Source organism: Chiloscyllium plagiosum, unplaced genomic scaffold (genome assembly GCF_037043375.1).
Source record: "Chiloscyllium plagiosum isolate Xiang-an unplaced genomic scaffold, Cpla_swu_hap1 HiC_scaffold_31, whole genome shotgun sequence".
NCBI lineage: Eukaryota > Metazoa > Chordata > Chondrichthyes > Orectolobiformes > Hemiscylliidae > Chiloscyllium > Chiloscyllium plagiosum.
In genome coordinates, this window is record NW_028270169.1 from 9,687,189 (window position 1) to 9,704,041 (window position 16,853).

The 16,853-nt window shown below is 43.9% G+C and overlaps 1 protein-coding gene across 2 annotated transcripts in view; it reads right to left on the reverse strand.

Annotated features, from left to right (window-relative positions):
- Window positions 1–8,671: 8,671 nt before the first annotated feature.
- ypel2a (yippee-like 2a) overlaps window positions 8,672–16,853 on the reverse strand; it is a 55,015-nt gene continuing 46,833 nt past the window's right edge. For both annotated transcript variants that reach the window (XM_087977213.1, XM_087977214.1), the window contains 2 exons: window positions 15,650–15,758; window positions 8,672–12,445 (listed from right to left, as the gene is read on the reverse strand). In XM_087977213.1, the coding sequence (XP_087833339.1) occupies window positions 12,356–12,445; window positions 15,650–15,758 (199 nt within the window). In that variant the 3' untranslated portion in view covers window positions 8,672–12,355. The remainder of the gene's footprint in view (window positions 12,446–15,649; window positions 15,759–16,853) is intronic.

A 16,853-nucleotide genomic window follows, 5' to 3' on the forward strand; every position in this document is an offset into this window, starting at 1 on the left:
TCCCACTTCCTCCAGACCAAAGGGGTAGCCATGGGCACACGTATGGGCCCCAGCTATGCCTGTCTCTTTGTTGGCTACGTAGAACAGTCGATCTTCCATAATTACACCGGCACCACTCCCCACCTCTTCCTCTGCTACATTGATGACTGCATTGGCGCCACCTCGTGCTCCCGCGAGGAGGTTGAGCAATTCATCAACTTCACCAACACATTCCACCCTGACCTTAAATTTACCTGGACCATCTCTGACACATCCCTCCCCTTCCTGGACCTCTCCATCTCCATTAATGACAACCGACTTGACACTGACATTTTTTACAAACCCACCGACTCCCACAGCTTCCTGGATTACACCTCTTCCCACCCTACCTCCTGCAAAAATGCCATCCTGTATTCCCAATTTCTCCGCCTCCGCCGTATCTGCTCCCAGGAGGACCAGTTCCACCACAGAACACACCAGATGGCCTCCTTCTTTAGAGACCGCAATTTCCCTTCCCACGTGGTTAAAGATGCCTCCCAATGCATCTCGTCTACATCCCGCACCTTCGCCCTCAGACCCCACCCCTCCAACCGTAACAAGGACAGAACGCCCCTGGTGCTCACCTTCCACCCTACCAACCTTCGCATAAACCAAATCATCCGCCGACATTTCCGCCACCTCCAAAAAGACCCCACCAACAGGGATATCCCCACCTCATTCCGCCTTCCGCAAAGACCGTTCCCTCCCTGGTCAGGTCCACGTCCCCCTACAACCCACCCTCCCATCCTGGCACCTTCCCCTGCCACCGCAGGAACTGTAAAACCTGCGTCCACACCTCCTCCCTCACCTCTATCCAAGGCTCTAAAGGACCCTTCCACATCCATCAATGTTTTACTTGCACATCCATTAATATCATTTATTGTATCCGTTGCTCCCGATGCGGTCTCCTCTACATTGGGGAGACTGGGCGCCTCCTAGCAGAGCGCTTTAGGGAACATCTCCAGGACACCCGCACCAGTCAACCACACCGCCCCGTGGCCCAACATTTCAACTCCCCCTCCCACTCTGCCGAGGACATGGAGATCCTGGGCCTCTTTCACCGCTGCTCCCTCACCACCAGACGCCTGAAGGAAGAACGCCTCATCTTCCGCCTCGGAACACTTCAACCCCAGGGAATCAATGTGGACTTCAACAGTTTCCTCATTTCCCCTTCCCCCACCTCACCCTAGTTCTAAACTTCCAGCCTCAGCACTGTCCCCATGACTTGTCCGGACTTGTCCTACCTGCCTATCTCCTTTTCCACCTATCCACTCCACCCTCTCCTCCCTGACCTATCACCTTCATCCCCTCCCCCACTCACCCATTGTACTCAATGCTACTTTCTCCCCACCCCCACCCTCCTCTAGCTTATTTCTCCACGCTTCAGGCTCACTGCCTTTATTCCTGATGAAGGGCTTTTGCCCGAAACGTCAATTTCGCTGCTCCTTGGATGCTGCCTGAACTGCTGTGCTCTTCCAGCACCACTAATCCAGATAGAACATAGAACAATACAGCGCAGAACAGGCCCTTCAGCCCTTGATGTTGTGCCAACCTGTGAACTATTCTCAGCTCGTCCACCTACACTATCCCAAAATCATCCATGTGCTTACCTAAGGATTGTTTAAATCTCCCTAATGTGGCTGAGTTAACTATATTTTCAGAAAGCCAGTTTCTAATCCAAACTGCTAAATCACCCTCAATTCCACACCTCTGCATTTTCTCCATCAGCCTACCATGTGGAACCTTATCAAAAGCTTTACTGAAGTCCATGTATACCACGTCAACTGCCCTACCCTCATCTACATGCTTGGTCACCTTCTCAAAAAAACTCAAAGAGGTTTGTGAGACACAGCCTGACCTTGACGAAACCATGTTAACTATCTGAAATCAAATTGTTGCTTGCTAGATGATTATAAATCTTCTCTCTTATAATCCTTTCCAAAACCTTTCTTACAACAGAAGTAAGGCTCACTGGTCTATAATTACCTGGGTCATCTCTGCTGCCCTTCTTGAACAAGGGCACAACATTTGCAATCCTCCAGTCCTCAGGTACTAAACCTGTAGACAATGACAACTCAAATATCAAAGCCAAAGGCTCTGCTATCTCCTCCCTAGCTTCCCAGAGAATCCTCGGATAAATCCCATCCAGCCCAGGGCACTTGTCTACTTTCACTCCTTCTAGAATTGATAACACTTGTGCGTAACTAAACTCGATCCTTTCTAGTCTAATATCTCGTACCTCATTCTTCTCTACAATATTCTCCTTTTCCTGAGTGAACACCGATGAGAAATGTTCATTTAGTACCTCTCCGATCTCTACAGGGTCCACACTCAACTTCCGACTTCTGTCTTTGACTGGCCCTGTTCCTATCCTAATCATCCTTTTATTCCTCACATACCTACAGAAAGCTTTAGCTGATTTGCGGCCTGACTCCATATACCTGCCTTTGGTCTCTGTCCTTTAACAGCTTTGCTTAACAAAAATAATTTTAGATTTAAAATTAACAACTAATCTAACATCAATTACCATTTGTGGAAGATAGTTTCAAATATCTACCACCCTTTGTGTAGAAGTGCTTCCTAACTTCTTTCTTGAATGGTCTGGCCTTAAGTTTCAGACAACACCGTAGTTGTAGAATGTCCTATCAGAGGAAATAGTTTATGTTCATCTACTCTATCTTTTCCTCTTAATATATAGAGTCATAGAGATGTACAGCATGGAAACAGACCCTTTTGGTCCAACCCGTCCATGCTGACCAGATATCCCAACACAATCTAGTCCCTCCTGTCAGCACCCGGCCCATTTCCCTCCAAACCCTTTCTATTCGTATACCAAGCCAAATACCTCTTAAATGTTGCAATTGTACCAACCTCCACCACTTTCTCTGGCAGCTCACTCCATCTTGAAGGTCAGATTACCCCTTACCTTTCTACATTTTACAGAAAACAGGCCTCTTCTGTATAATCACCCCTCATAACTTAAATCCTGAAGTCCAGGTATCATTCTTATAAATATATGTTGCATTTCCTCCAAGTTCAATATATTTTTCCCAAGGAGTGGTGTCTAGATCTGCTGACAGTACTCCAACTATGACCTAACCAGGGTTTTATGCTTCTTACCTATTTTGGGGTGGTAGGCAAATAACACACATTAAATTGCCTTAAGGTTTTTGAAGGCAAGGAAGTGGGGAGAGGAACAGGTGGCAATAGAAGATAATTCCAAGGGAGCATTGAGGAAAGATATCTTTTGAATGTTCAATTGACTTGAACTCACTTCTTATTAATGTGCAGGATCTACTTGTGTTGTTCAGGCAGGTCAAAGTCAGTACTCAGCAATAAAACAGAGCCTGGCAGATATCACAGCTTCAACATAACCGTTCCTTCTGTGCAAATTCCACCAGAACAGTTCACAGAACTGAGCACAGCAAGAGAAAAAATGAATCAGATTCCCACATTCTCAAAGCTCCCGCTGGGGAAGATCTGACCTGCTAACCGATGTTACCAAACAGTTGACGGGGCAAGGGACATAGATTGATTGTGGTGGTTGGGGGGAGCTACAACCATTATTTAATTTTTGGTTGATATTTAATATCAGCTCTCTTCACCATTCCTTACGTCCCCCATTGCCTCCATCTCTCCAAATCACAAAAAGAAAGACAGATATTAGTCTCAATTTGACACATTGTAGTGTGTGCCTCATTACTCAATCAGAGTTTTCCAGCTGAGGGAGATGTATAACTCTGGAGTCTGGGTGGTTTGCCAATCTGTCTTCTCAAGGAGACATTTGTTGAACTCCACTCTGCTGTTCAGTTCTCAACTAATTTAATGACCTGTCCATTTGGAAAAAAATTGTAAGGTAGTACAAGGAAGTAACAGGAACAAGAGAATACCATTCAGCCCCTCCAATTTACTCAGTTGTTTGTGGAGATCAAGGCCTCTCTTACTGTATGGTCTCAACTTTATTTTCCTGTCTACTTCCCCCAACACCCCATACCCGCTCAGCACATAACTCTAGACTCCCTTGATGAGTAAGAAAACTAACCTTGTTTCCAATCCAAGAGGCATAATTTTAAAGTGAAAGGCAGGAGGTTTAGATGGGATTGGAAGGAAATTTTTTTCACTTGGAGGGTGCTGAGGGTTTGGAATGCATTACCTGAGAGTAGTTGAGGTGCAAAAACCTCATAACCTTTAAACATTACTTGGATGAACACTTGAAACATCAGAACATTCAAGGCTATGGGCCCAGTGTGGGAAACTGGGACTAGTGTGGATAGTAATCTATTTTTGGCAGTACACACTTGATGGACCAAAGGGCCTCTTCTGTACAGCATGATTCTATGACCTGTATTCAAAGACCCAGCCTTCACTGCTCACCAAGGAAAAAAACTCCACAGATTAACCACCTACTGACTGGAGAAATTCTCAGGAGCTATGGGATACAGGGAAATTTGGCTCTCTGGATTCAGAATTGGTTGGCTGACAGAAGACAGAGAGTGGTTGTGGATGGAAAGTAATCTGCCTGGAGATCAGTAGTGAATGGTGTCCTGCAGGGTTCTGTTCTTGGGCCTCTGCTCTTTGTAGTTTTTATAAATGACTTGGATGAGGAGATTGAAGGATGGGTTAGTAAATTTGCCGATGACACAAATGTTGATGTATCGTTGATAGTATCGAGGGCTGTTACAGGCTGCAGCACGACATTGACAGGATGCAGAGGTGAGCTAAGAAATGGTAGATGGAGTTCAACTTGGATAAATGTGAAGTGATGCACTTTGGAAGGTTGAACTTTATGCTGAAGACAGGATTCTTGGCAGTGTGGAGGAACAACAGGATCTTGGTGTTCAAGTGAGTAAATTCCTCAAAGTTGCCACCCAAGTGGATAGGATTGTTAAGAAAGCAGATGGTTTTTGGGCTTTCATTAACGGGGGATCCACTTTAAGAACAGCGAGGTTTTGCTACAACTCTACAAAACCCTGGTGAGACCACACTTGGAATATTGTCTCCAGTTCTGGTTACCCCATTATAGGAAAGATGTGGAGGCTTTGGAGAGGGTGCAAAGAAAGGTTTACCAGGATGGTGCCTGAACTGGAGGGCTTCTCTTATGAAGAGAGGTTGACTCAGCTCAGACTTTTCTCTCTGGAAAGGAGGAGGAAGACAGGTGACCTGATCGAGGTGTACCAGGTAAGGTGTATGGATAGAGTCGATAGCCAGAGACTTTTCCCCAGGGCAGGAATAACTGTCATAGTTTTGAGGTGTTAGGAGGAAGGTATAGAGATGTCAGAGCTAAGTTCTTTACACAAAAGTTCTGACCACATAGGATGAGTTGCCAGTGGTGGTGGAAGCAGTCATTAGGGACATTTAAGTGACTGCTGGACATGAACATGGACATAAGTGAATTGAGGGATGCGTAGGTTAGGTTATTTTATTTTAGATTAAGATTAATACTCGGCACAACATTGTGGGTGGAAGGGCCTGTTCTGTGCTGTACCTTTCTACGTCAGTGTTAAGTGGGAGACCCCTTCTTTTAGAACTGCATTCCCTCATTCTAGAATGCCCCAGAAGGAATCTTAGCATCCTATGTTCAGAGCCTTATATAGTTCAATTATCTCAAATGCCAATGGGATCTTAAGACAAGTCAGTGCAGTATTAAAGGGCTGAAAGACCTTTTCTGTGCTGTATGAGTCCAACATACCAAATTCAGGAATTTACCAGAATGATGTCAGGGACAGCAGACATCACTTTGCAGAAGCTGGTTTGCTGAAAAGAGAATTGGTAAAAGGAAGATTTAGCAGATGCACTCCAAATAATTGTGTTTGTGATACCACCTCCTTATTCACTCAGTCATGTTGGGAATTAGAGGATACAGATTTAAGGTAAATAGCAAAAGATGTAGAGTGGGGTTGGTTTTATTACCACATAGTGGTTGCAGAGGCCTGGAGTGCTCTGGTGAAACAAATTCAACAATATTTTCTGAAGGGAAATTAGATTAATGACAGTGAAGGAAAATGCAGGACAATGGAGGAAACAATAAGGGTAGTGTGACCAATTGCATTGCTCCAAAGATCTGTGGGCTGAATGGCTTTCCACTAAGTTTATGGTTCCAAACATGCAGCAGGACAAGTAGGTCACAGCATTGGATCCTTTGCAACAAAGGTTTGCAGATGAGAGACTCAGCCTGGCTCACAACTGGAGTTCCAACTATCTATTCTGCCATGACTGCACAAGCTCAAGGTCATATGGACTGTTCAGAAATGTACTGTTGAATAAAGAACGACAAACTTACTGCCACCGACATATAATCCTGAATGGACCTTGTCTTAGCAGCTAAATGATAATGCATCTTTGAAAAGTAGGCTTCAAACAAGGACACAACTGAACTGCAAGGTTGATTATGGCGCAGTGGTAGCATCCCTACCTCTGAGCCAGGAAGCCTGGGTTCAAATCCCACCTGCCCCAGAGGAGTGTCACAATGTGTCTGAACAGGTTGATTTAAAAATAACTCCAACACCTTGGCCTATGGCTGTAGTCTAAAATAGTCTGATCTTAGAAGATAAGCAGACTCAGATCTGGTCATTACTTGGATAGATTGCTTGGGAATACCAGGCACAGTAGGCTTTAGGGCTCTTATGTAGCAATGGTAATGTCTCTAACTTGGCTGCAGGTTTCAAGTCCCATCTCCTCTACAGGTATGTCATAATATCTCTGAACAGATTGATTAGGAAAATACCTGCAGCTAATTACCAGGGTGGTCTTGGGTTCAATCGTCCTTCTTTCCTGGAGTGCAACAAAAGGACAGGTTTATAGATGGAAAACTAAAGGCAAAACTAAAGGTCTCTGACCTCATCACTCACTATGTGAGACTGAAACTGTAGATGAAGCACAAGGACAGACTAAGAATGTTGGAGAAACTCAGCAGATCTGGCAGCATCTGTGGAGAGAGAAACAGAGTTATGTTTTGAGTCCAGTGACTCTTCTTCAGAACTGAGGACACACTTGTCCAAATACTGAATGGCTCACATTAAAGATGGTCATCGAAAACATGTGACAGACAGCAGCTGATGATGGTGACTCAGCATCCATGACAATAGAACCTAACAGATGATAAAAGATGGGAGATTTCAACTGATCTGCCTTTAGCTGAGGCCAACCTTTTACATTGCTTGGTGAGCTGAAAGCAAGAATGGGTATAACTAAATTGCACAGCTCTCCAGCTCCTATGACTAGTTTATGAGGATAGATTGAGGAACACATGCTAAAATCCAGAAGAGAGTGAGAGGTGATCTCAGTGATGCTTACACAATCTTTACAGGGCTTCTAAGGATGCGTCCCCTGACAGGGGCCTGTCTAAATCCCACAAGGCACTAGTCTCAGAATAAGGGAAGTCTGGAGAGAGATGCAGTAGTTTTTGAGGTTCGTCCTGAGCAGTTCTATGACGCAGGACTTTGTGCTCTACAGTTTATTCCCTGGGATGCACACAGAGACAAACATTGACTGCGCCTGGAGGACCATCAACTTGGTGAAAGATGCTCTTTGGTCTGCCCGAAACTTGTTCCTCTTCCAGAGCAAGGGGTGACCTTGACCAGTGGTTGCAAACTGGCACATTCCAAGATCCAGGACTTGAGGGACACACTAAAGCTTGGGGCACCTGCCACCAAGTTGCAGTGGGGAAAGACCACTATCTCAGGTTTTTCTGCAAAAGTTAAATGGGGGTCCATTCTGTTGTCAGACTCTCCTGGTGTCTCAAACTTACATAAATAAATTCTGTAAACTTATGTACGAGAAACACCTTGGGCTTGTTTGTCCTACATATATTAAGACTGTGTACAGAATCGAACTGCTCTAGTGACTCTACGTATGTAAACATATTTTTATGAATAAAGTATATTTTTGAAATTAAAAAAAAACTAAGTCATTTGAGACTGAGATGAGGAGGAATTTCTTCATTCTCTGTCCCAGAGGGTTGTGGAAACTCAATCATTGAGCATGTTCAAGACCGAGGCTGATAGATTTTTAAGAGATCAAATAAAGGGGGGATAGTGTGGGAAAATGGAATGGAGATAGAAGATCAGCTAATAATCTTACTGAGTGGCAGTGCTAGTTTGAAGGGTCGCAATTGTAGACTGAATCACAGAATAGTACATTACAGGTGGAGGTCTTTCATCCTGTGCTGTCTATGCCTGCTCTCTACAAGACAAATTTACCTAGCATCAATTCCCTACCCTACAATTTCTTTCCTCTTTCAGATAATGATCCAATCTTTTCTGAAAGACAAACTGGATCTACCTCTACCACATTCACAGGCAGCGCATTCCAGATCTTAACCCTTGCAGCATTTAAACAAGATATTCCTGAGGTAATGCTGACTCTTTTGCAAATTACCTTAAGTCAGCAATGACAAGGTTAGGTGACTGTGACTATCTGATCCTGAACAATCATTGACCCAATACTACCTTGAGAAATGGTGTTACTTTACAGTATCTGCTAATTCAGATCAGTATGGCACCCCAGATAAATACAGAATACAAAATGTAAAGAACAAGAATTGTTGCGTCTCTCCCCTTGATGAACTGAGATGAAACAAAAATATCCTAAAATGAAAAGAAAATATTTCAGCATAAATTAATACAAAACCGGAAAAAAGGTGCTCAGTCAAAGATATGGGTCAGACATTGTTGAATATATTTATTATAAAAAATTATTTTAAATACGAATATTTACAAGAGTACACAATATAAGACAAATTCTGTATATATTACCAATTTGTTGCTTAAATAGGGGGACAGTACATTATCACTTAAGGAGATGATCTAGCAGAGTGTACATCTTCTAGCCAATCGCAAGAGGCAATGTGACTGTATCAGGGAATTGGCAGTGGTCGCCAATGACTACTTCAGATCAAAGCGGAATCCAATTAGAAGCTAGCTTTGGCCGCGACAAAACAAAGGCTAATTGGCTGCTTGAACCAAAGGGCTTGTTGGATGTACAACAGGCCACTCAACCAAGAGGCTCTGTGACGTTGCTTTGGACGTATTATATTCCATGCGAGGGAAAACACAAACCATGATAACAAGTCAACCACCATGTTCATGATATAGCCACTAACCCGTAATGCAAAGTTCTGTTTTTACTCTCTCCCTGCAAGCATCTAAACTGACTGTGTTGTCAGCCACACCGTGCGTTTGGTCTTTGTGTTCCAGGATCTTATTCACTGCAGGCCCTGGCTCAAGCGGGGACCAAACGTCATTTCTGGACAACAATACTGATGATGCCCTGTGAGCGTTGGGCAATAGAGTTACTGCTGGGATATTTGTGGAATCCACATGAAGTGTTCACAATCTGACTACCAGCAAGAATTGAGGAAGTCCCACAAAATGACCAGATGGCAGGGGTTGTCCTTTCAAAGTTGATGTGTTTGGATGGAGCTTTTTTTAAAAAAAGCCAAACTCCAAACATTGATTTCGCTTGCTGAAGGCTTCAGATTATGGACATGACTGACACATAAAAGGGAGATCTCTGCACCAAGTAAAAGACAGTCCATTGACAGTTCATGGCTGATAACTACGGCTGGACTTGCTACCTGGCTCATGTGACTGTGCAAGTGGAGAGGTGCTTTGGTCGATATTTGGACATATTTGTTTGACTGGCTGCACTGTTGACTCACAAAAGCCCAGAGGTCTACTTACTGGTACCAAGGATTTTAGCAGCAATACCCAGCCTTGCATTTTGGTTACACTCTGGGTGTAGGTTGTACAGAGTTGCTGCAGTCTCTCTGTCACTGCAAAAATGGTAAAGTGAAGAAAGCCAACAAGTGTGACTTGATGACAAATCCGGTATGTGGGCTCTTTGTAACAGCCAGCAGGATGCAAATACACTTACCCCAGGAATAGGGGCTGGGGGGAATGGGGTTTAATTTAAATTCGGAGGCAACCTGCTGAGCTGCCTGAAGATTATTCCCAAATAATTACCCATCTTTACTGAATCAAAATAAAACGTTTCATTACAAGGTTCAGAGCTCCATCCTGCCCCAGCCTGAGGGCAACAGAAACATGTCACGTCTGGTTACTAATATGTCAAGTAGGTAAACAGGAACAGAAGGAGGCCATTCAACCATTGAGCTCATTTCATTGTTCACTTAGGTCACAGCCGATTTGTTAACTATCTCCCTGTCCTGATCCAACATCCCTGAACACTGTCGCCTGAGGGAAGAAACTCTATAAAGGTCAGTCTAAAATTTTCAATCAATCCTCATAGCATTTTGGTGCAGAGTTCCAGAATTCCAAGACTCCTTGAAATCCTTCACATCAGCACTCCTTTCCTGAATGGTCTTGCTCCAAGTTTTTAAGGTGTTGCCCCTTGTTTAAAACTTCCCTCACCAGAGAATATAGTCTATCTATCTATCCTTCAATTAACTTAATATTTAAACTTGATCACATGCATACAAAAGGATAGTCAAGTCTGAGTTAATTGTCCCTTATAATCTAACTCTTTCAGTCCCCAGGTCTTATTAATGAATCTCTGCTGCACCTCCTCCAAAATAAAATGCAGGCAATCGGGACTAGTTCAGTTTATGAAACCTGGTCAGCATGGATGAGTTGGACTGAAGGGTCTGCTTCCATGCTGTATGACTCTAAATACATTCTTTCTGAAGATGCAGTGTCCAGAAATGAGTCCCTTTTTCTAAATGGGGTCTAACCAGAGCTATGTTCAACTTTAGATTGGTAAACAACAGTCTCTGACATTTTCACAGTATTTCCCTCTTACTGATGAAACACCCTCCCATCCTGGTGTCCCTCGAGATTATAACTGTGTCTGAATGAGTAAGAGGGACCAGTGTCATCATTTGTCATTCACATGACCAACCTGGCAACTAGGCAATGTCTGCTTCTCCTTTGCTGACAGCTTTAGAAATGAAATTTGAGCATTTCTACTGGGGAGCTGAACTCTGCAGATTTAGGTAACCCTCACCCGTCCAGTCCCCAATCCCACCATCCATCCGTGTGAGGCTTTGTCCTCATCTTACCTCTCAGACTCAATGATACTGTTCATTCTACCTGGTCTGTAGTAGAAGCTTGAGTGCCCTTTCCTATTGTACCCTGGCAGGTTATCAAAGGGACACCGGTTCTGCCTTTCATCACTCACTGTCTCTTTGCCTGTCTCGTATGTGCAGTCTGTGTGCTGGCAACACTCCCATGAAAGTTAATGCTGAGCTACAATCAGCTGATCCATCACTCCCTCTCAAAACTGACTCATTTCCAGGCATCGTGCATCATCATTGTTTGAAAGGAACCTGTTGAAATGGACTTAGCTGACAAGAGCCTGCAATTCCAGGGATTACTTTGTCTGACCGGTGGCACTGCAGGGGATGGGGCCTCCTGGAAAAACCAATAATTTTCAACCTAGATTGTTGGAAAGACACACTTTCATATAGGCTCCCTGGAAGCATATTTTATCAGCATTTTAGTTGGATTGGGGCATTCCATTGGAGTGATATTAAAAGGGACAGGTGATTTTTAATTTCCTTTTAAAAATAACATGACCATGAGGCAACTGGGAGCCATCAAGGAAACTGGGATGGAGGGGGGCAGGAGGAGGCCCACCTGCTCCCAGTGCAAGACTGCATCCAAATTGAACACATGACCACCAGTATGGGTTATGCCAGATGCCAGGGTAGGGCTAAATGCCAACTCACAGCAGCAAGCTGGTAAGAGGCCGATTTCCTTCATCTGGGAAGGGAACATGCATCTCCTACAGGCCCTGCCTGCTTGTGGAGGGAAGTGTCTTTAACCTCCCATCAGCCAAAAGACCAACTGGGTTCCAAGTATCTTTTTTTTGGGGACAGTTTCACCTCTTGACCAGCCAAACAGATGAGGCACTGTGACACATCGAAGCACCACCTACCGTCAAGTGTCACGGCCTTCACTTTGAGCTCTCCGCCTGCATTTACTCTAAAACACAAAGAGTTGCCCTCCTTCACCTCCCCATCATCCTGAACAACGCTACTCTCCAACAGAATTCACGTCACTAGAACAGCTTTTCAGGTTAACCTAAGGAAGGGAAATTTCAGAAAAAAAGCAAACAAATATCCCCGAGCTTTGGTGCAGTTGTTCAGCCGCAACGACAACGGTGGAGAGCGGGAGCCAGGAGATGTCTGATTGCAGGAGGTGAAACAAAAAGATAATCGAGGATAAAAGACAATAAAGAGAAATGCAGAGGCAGATGGCTGGGAGGTGGAGCCTCTGGCAGCTCGGCTCCCCCCACAACACGTACAACCAAAGCCTTCAGTTACTCCTCTTTTTCCAGGATCAACAGCCCAGTGATCAGCTCCAGCAGGACTTTGTGTTCACTCCCAGCCATTGTCCTTAATCATATGAGCAAGTTCTATAATGTACTTCCCTTCTTTGTACTTTTGACTGCTCTCAAAGGCGTGTTCCTGTGGACAAACAGCAGCACTGAGCTCAACAGCAACAACAACAACTGCAACTTGCATTCATGTGGCACCTTTATTGTGGCACTTATGTCCAAAGGTGCTTTATTGGAGGTGCTATCAAACAAAAGTTGACATTGAGGCACATGAGATATTCCTGGGACCAAAGGTTATTGTGAGAGGAAAAGTTGGATAGGACCTATGTCTACTGGAGTTCTGACAAATGAAATGTGATCTTACTGAAACATATTCGACCAACGGAAATAGATATGGTTGATATTCAGAGGATATTTCCTTGTGAGTCATCTTTCAGTAAGAAACAAGGATGTCTTTTTCCTGTAATTATACAGGGCATTAGTGAGGCCTCACCTGGAATATTGGATTTGGTCTCTTTATCTGAGGAGGGATACTCTTGCGAAGGTTTACCAGACTGATTCCTGGGTTGGCAGGACTAGCATATGAACAGCGATTGAATAGGTTAGGATTATGTTCACTGGAGTTTAGAAGAATGAGGTGAGATCTCACAGAAACCCATACAATTCTAGACAGGTTAGTTATTTCCGATCGATGTGGAGTCCAGAACCAGGAGTCGTAGTTTAAGGATAAGATGTAAACCTTTTAGGACTGAGATGAGGAGAAATGTCCTCATCCAGAGAGTGGTGAGCCTGGTGAATTCACTACCACAGAAAGTGGTTGAGGACAGAACATCATGTGGTTTCAAGAAGGAGGCAGATCTAGTTCTTGTGGCTAAAGGAATCAAGGGAGATGGGGAAAGGTTGGAATTAGGGTGTTAAGCTCAATAATCGGCCAGATCACTTAGTCTCAGCTTCTATGTTGTGGGGGAGATTAGAACTAGGTAACACAGTTTAAGAATATAAGATGTCCCTTTTAGAATTAGAAGTGCTTTCTAACAGAGGAGCAACAAAGCATGGAATTCCCTTATCCAGGATGTAGCTGAAACTGGGTCTTTAAAAGCATTTAAGGCTGGATTATTTAGATTTTTCAAAGACAAGGGAATCAAGAATTATGGGAGGTGGCACAGACCGGAGAATGGAGTTGAGATCATCAACCAGAGCAGCCATGATCTTATGGAATAGTGGAGTGCAGTTTGATGGGATGAATGGCCTCCTCCTGTTCATGTGTTCCTATATTGCGATTGGTGGTGAAAACGTCAGTCGAAGAGATAGGTTTTAGGGAGCATTGTAAAGGGGAGTTAAGAGAAGTGAAGAAATGTGAAGAAGGAATTCTAAAACTGAAGCAGCCAATGGCGGAGAAATTAAAATCAAAAATGCACAACTGGAACTGGAAGAACGCAGATGTTAGAGTGTTGGGGCTGGATGTCTTTACAGAGATGAGGTGGGGTATGAATCAGGGTGATCATTGAGGGATTCAAAAAGAGCAATAGGAGCTTTTCATATTGAGGTGCTGCTGGACTAAGGGTCAATACAGTGAAGAGTACAAGAGCATTAGGAGAATGGGACTTGGTGCTTGATTAGCATACAGGAAAAGGGGGTTTAGCTTGAGTTCCGGCTTATAGTTAGGGAGGAGGGATCTAACAAAATGCAAGGTTGATGATTTTATCACTAATGGGCTGAAGAAGGGACAGAATTGGGCAAAGATTACAGAGGTGGCAACAGGCAGTGTATACAGGACAGATTACAGAAGGGCACAGGACAGATTATAGAAGGGCACAGGCAGATCAGCATCACCCCATCAACAAGCCCAGAGTCTATTCTTGATGTGTAAGAAACTGCATCTCCTTCTCAGGCTGACAGAATCCAGACTGGATTCCTGGCTTGTTCTGAGTTAGCTTGACTGAATGGGACTTAGCACACGTGCATCATAGTACATCCTGATATTCAATTTAACACATCATACCCACTAAAAAGTCCTTAGTCTTGAGTGCGCAGTAGGGATTATTTAATATAAAGAATCCAGAAGGACAGGACAGCAGATACACAGGAACATCACCATGTGCAAATTCCCCTCCAATTCATCATCCTGACTTGGAAATATTTTTGTTCCTTCAGCATCACTTGGTCAAAATCTTGGAATTCCCTCCCTAAGGGAATTGTGGATCTACAAGGACTGCAGTGGTTCATGATGGCAGCTCACCATCACCTTCTAAAGGGCAACTAGGGATGGGCAATAAATGCTGCCCTGCCACCAAGAACTACATCCTACAAACAATCTTAAATTACCTTCCCTCTGGTTGTGAAAGGGAAAGAAATTAATGAAAATAAAAAAAAACCTAACAATCAGGATTTTCAAGTGCTGCAAGGCCAGATCAGAACTGGGCTCAAATGTTAGAGTTTAAGACACCGAGTAAAAATTAATTTCCAGACATCCCACAGATGTGGGGAATATTGTGTGTTTGCTGTTTATCACTTACAAGCATTTGACTGTAAGTGTTCATATTTACATTCAGTTATGATTTGAGGCCTAGAATCACATAACATCTTGTTTTTGGTTAAGTGCAGTTCACTTTAAGTTCAGCAGATGGATCCCATTACTGCAGTGTTCTGGATTGAGGAGATTAGACCTGTATTCTCTAGTCTAGAAAATTATTTTAATTTTGAGGTGGTAGTGAGGATGTTGCAGTCTAAAACCAGAGGACAGAGTCTTGGGATCAGGAGAAGACCATTGAGGACTGAGAGGAAAAGGAATCTCTTCACTTAGAGGGTGGTGAATGTTTGGTATTCTCTACCTCAGAGGACTTTGGAGTCTCAGTCACTGATTAGGTACAAGACAGATATCAATAGGTTTCAATGACAGTTAAGACTTCGTGGGATATGAGATTAATGGAGAAAATGAGCCATGTTCAAACTAAATGGTGGAAGAGGCCTTAGAGGCTGAATGGTCTACTCCTGCTCCTAATTTCTATTTTTCAATGCAAATATAACTGAGTCTGCCTGCTGGAGGATTCCAGTGTCATAACTGAGGACACATACATATATGTAGCTTTATATGTTGGCTGGGGTGGGAGGAGGTGAATTGTCAAATCAGTGGGTAATAATGTTGCATGGAAATAACATCTATATAGTGCTTTTTATGTAGTAAGACATGTTAAGTATTACCAAACAAAATTTAACACATATGCACAGACACGTACAAAAAATATAAACACAACACAGGCAGAAACACAAGGAGATATCCATACATACAAGGAGGTACACAAACACATAGCAACACGCACAACCATCAACTTACGTATTTCCAGCCCAGTGTGGTTTTGCAGTTTTCACAGTAAATGTCGGCCACTGCATGCAGGCCAGTAAGTAAAACCCGCTCCTCAGCTGGTCCACAGCCCACATTAACTCTGCAAAGAGATTTCAGACAACACTAGCACTTAAACATAGAAAATAAAGACAGAATGTACATTTCTGTGGTATCTGTCACAACTTCAGCACATCTCAAAACACTTTACAGTCAAATTTGACTACTTGTGAAGTGTTAACATAAGTGATATAAGTGCAAGTTGTTGACCTGACTGAATATAAAAACAGACTTGAGGGTTTGAATGAGTTAAGATTAGAGTGGTGCTGGAAAAGCACAGCAGGTCAGGCAGCATCCGAGCAGCAGGAAAATCTTTGTTTAGGGCAGGAGCCCTTCATTCCAGATGAAGGGCTCCTGCCCGAAACAACGATTTTCCTGCTCTTCGGATGCTGCCTGACCTGCTGTGCTTTGCCAGCACCACTCTAATCTTGACTCTGACCTCCAGCATCTGCAGCCCTCATTTTCGCCTTGAGGGTTTGAATGGCCTACTCCTGTTCCTATGTTGCATCATGGAAAGATAAGGAAGCTCCAACCTAGTAGAAATATCATAGAGGGGGTGAGAGTCAAAGAAGAGGCAGAACCGAGTCTTTAGTGAATGGGGCAGCATATGGAAAGCTACAGGTAGAGAAGGCTAAAAGTGAAGATATCTCAAACAAGGCTTCTCGGGCAGCTCAGTGTTGTAAGGAAAGAGCCGGAGGCCACAGCTTCAATGATTGGATGTGCTGAACAGTACAAAGGGGGAATCAGAGGGGGAACAAAATACCCTATAGCCTGTAAAGGGACCAGGGAGAGAAGGGGAATACAGAGAGAGATGAAGAAAGAGAGAGAGAGGAGAAAGGAGGGGAAGAGAGACAGGGAAAAGACAGAGGGGGGAAGGGGGGTGGAAGAGAGATGGTGTTGGGGGGAGGAGACAGAGAGATAATGTGGGGAGAAGAGTGGAAGAGAGGTGTGGGGGTGGTGAAAGAGAGATAGTGTGAGGGGGGAGAAAGAGATACAGACGGGGGCAAGAGCGTGAGAGATTGACAGAGATAGGGAGAGAAAGAGAGAGGAGAAAGTGAGGTCTGCAGATGCTGGAGATCAAAGTTGAAACTTTATTGCTGGAACAGCACAGCAGGTCAGGCAGCATCCAGGGAACAGG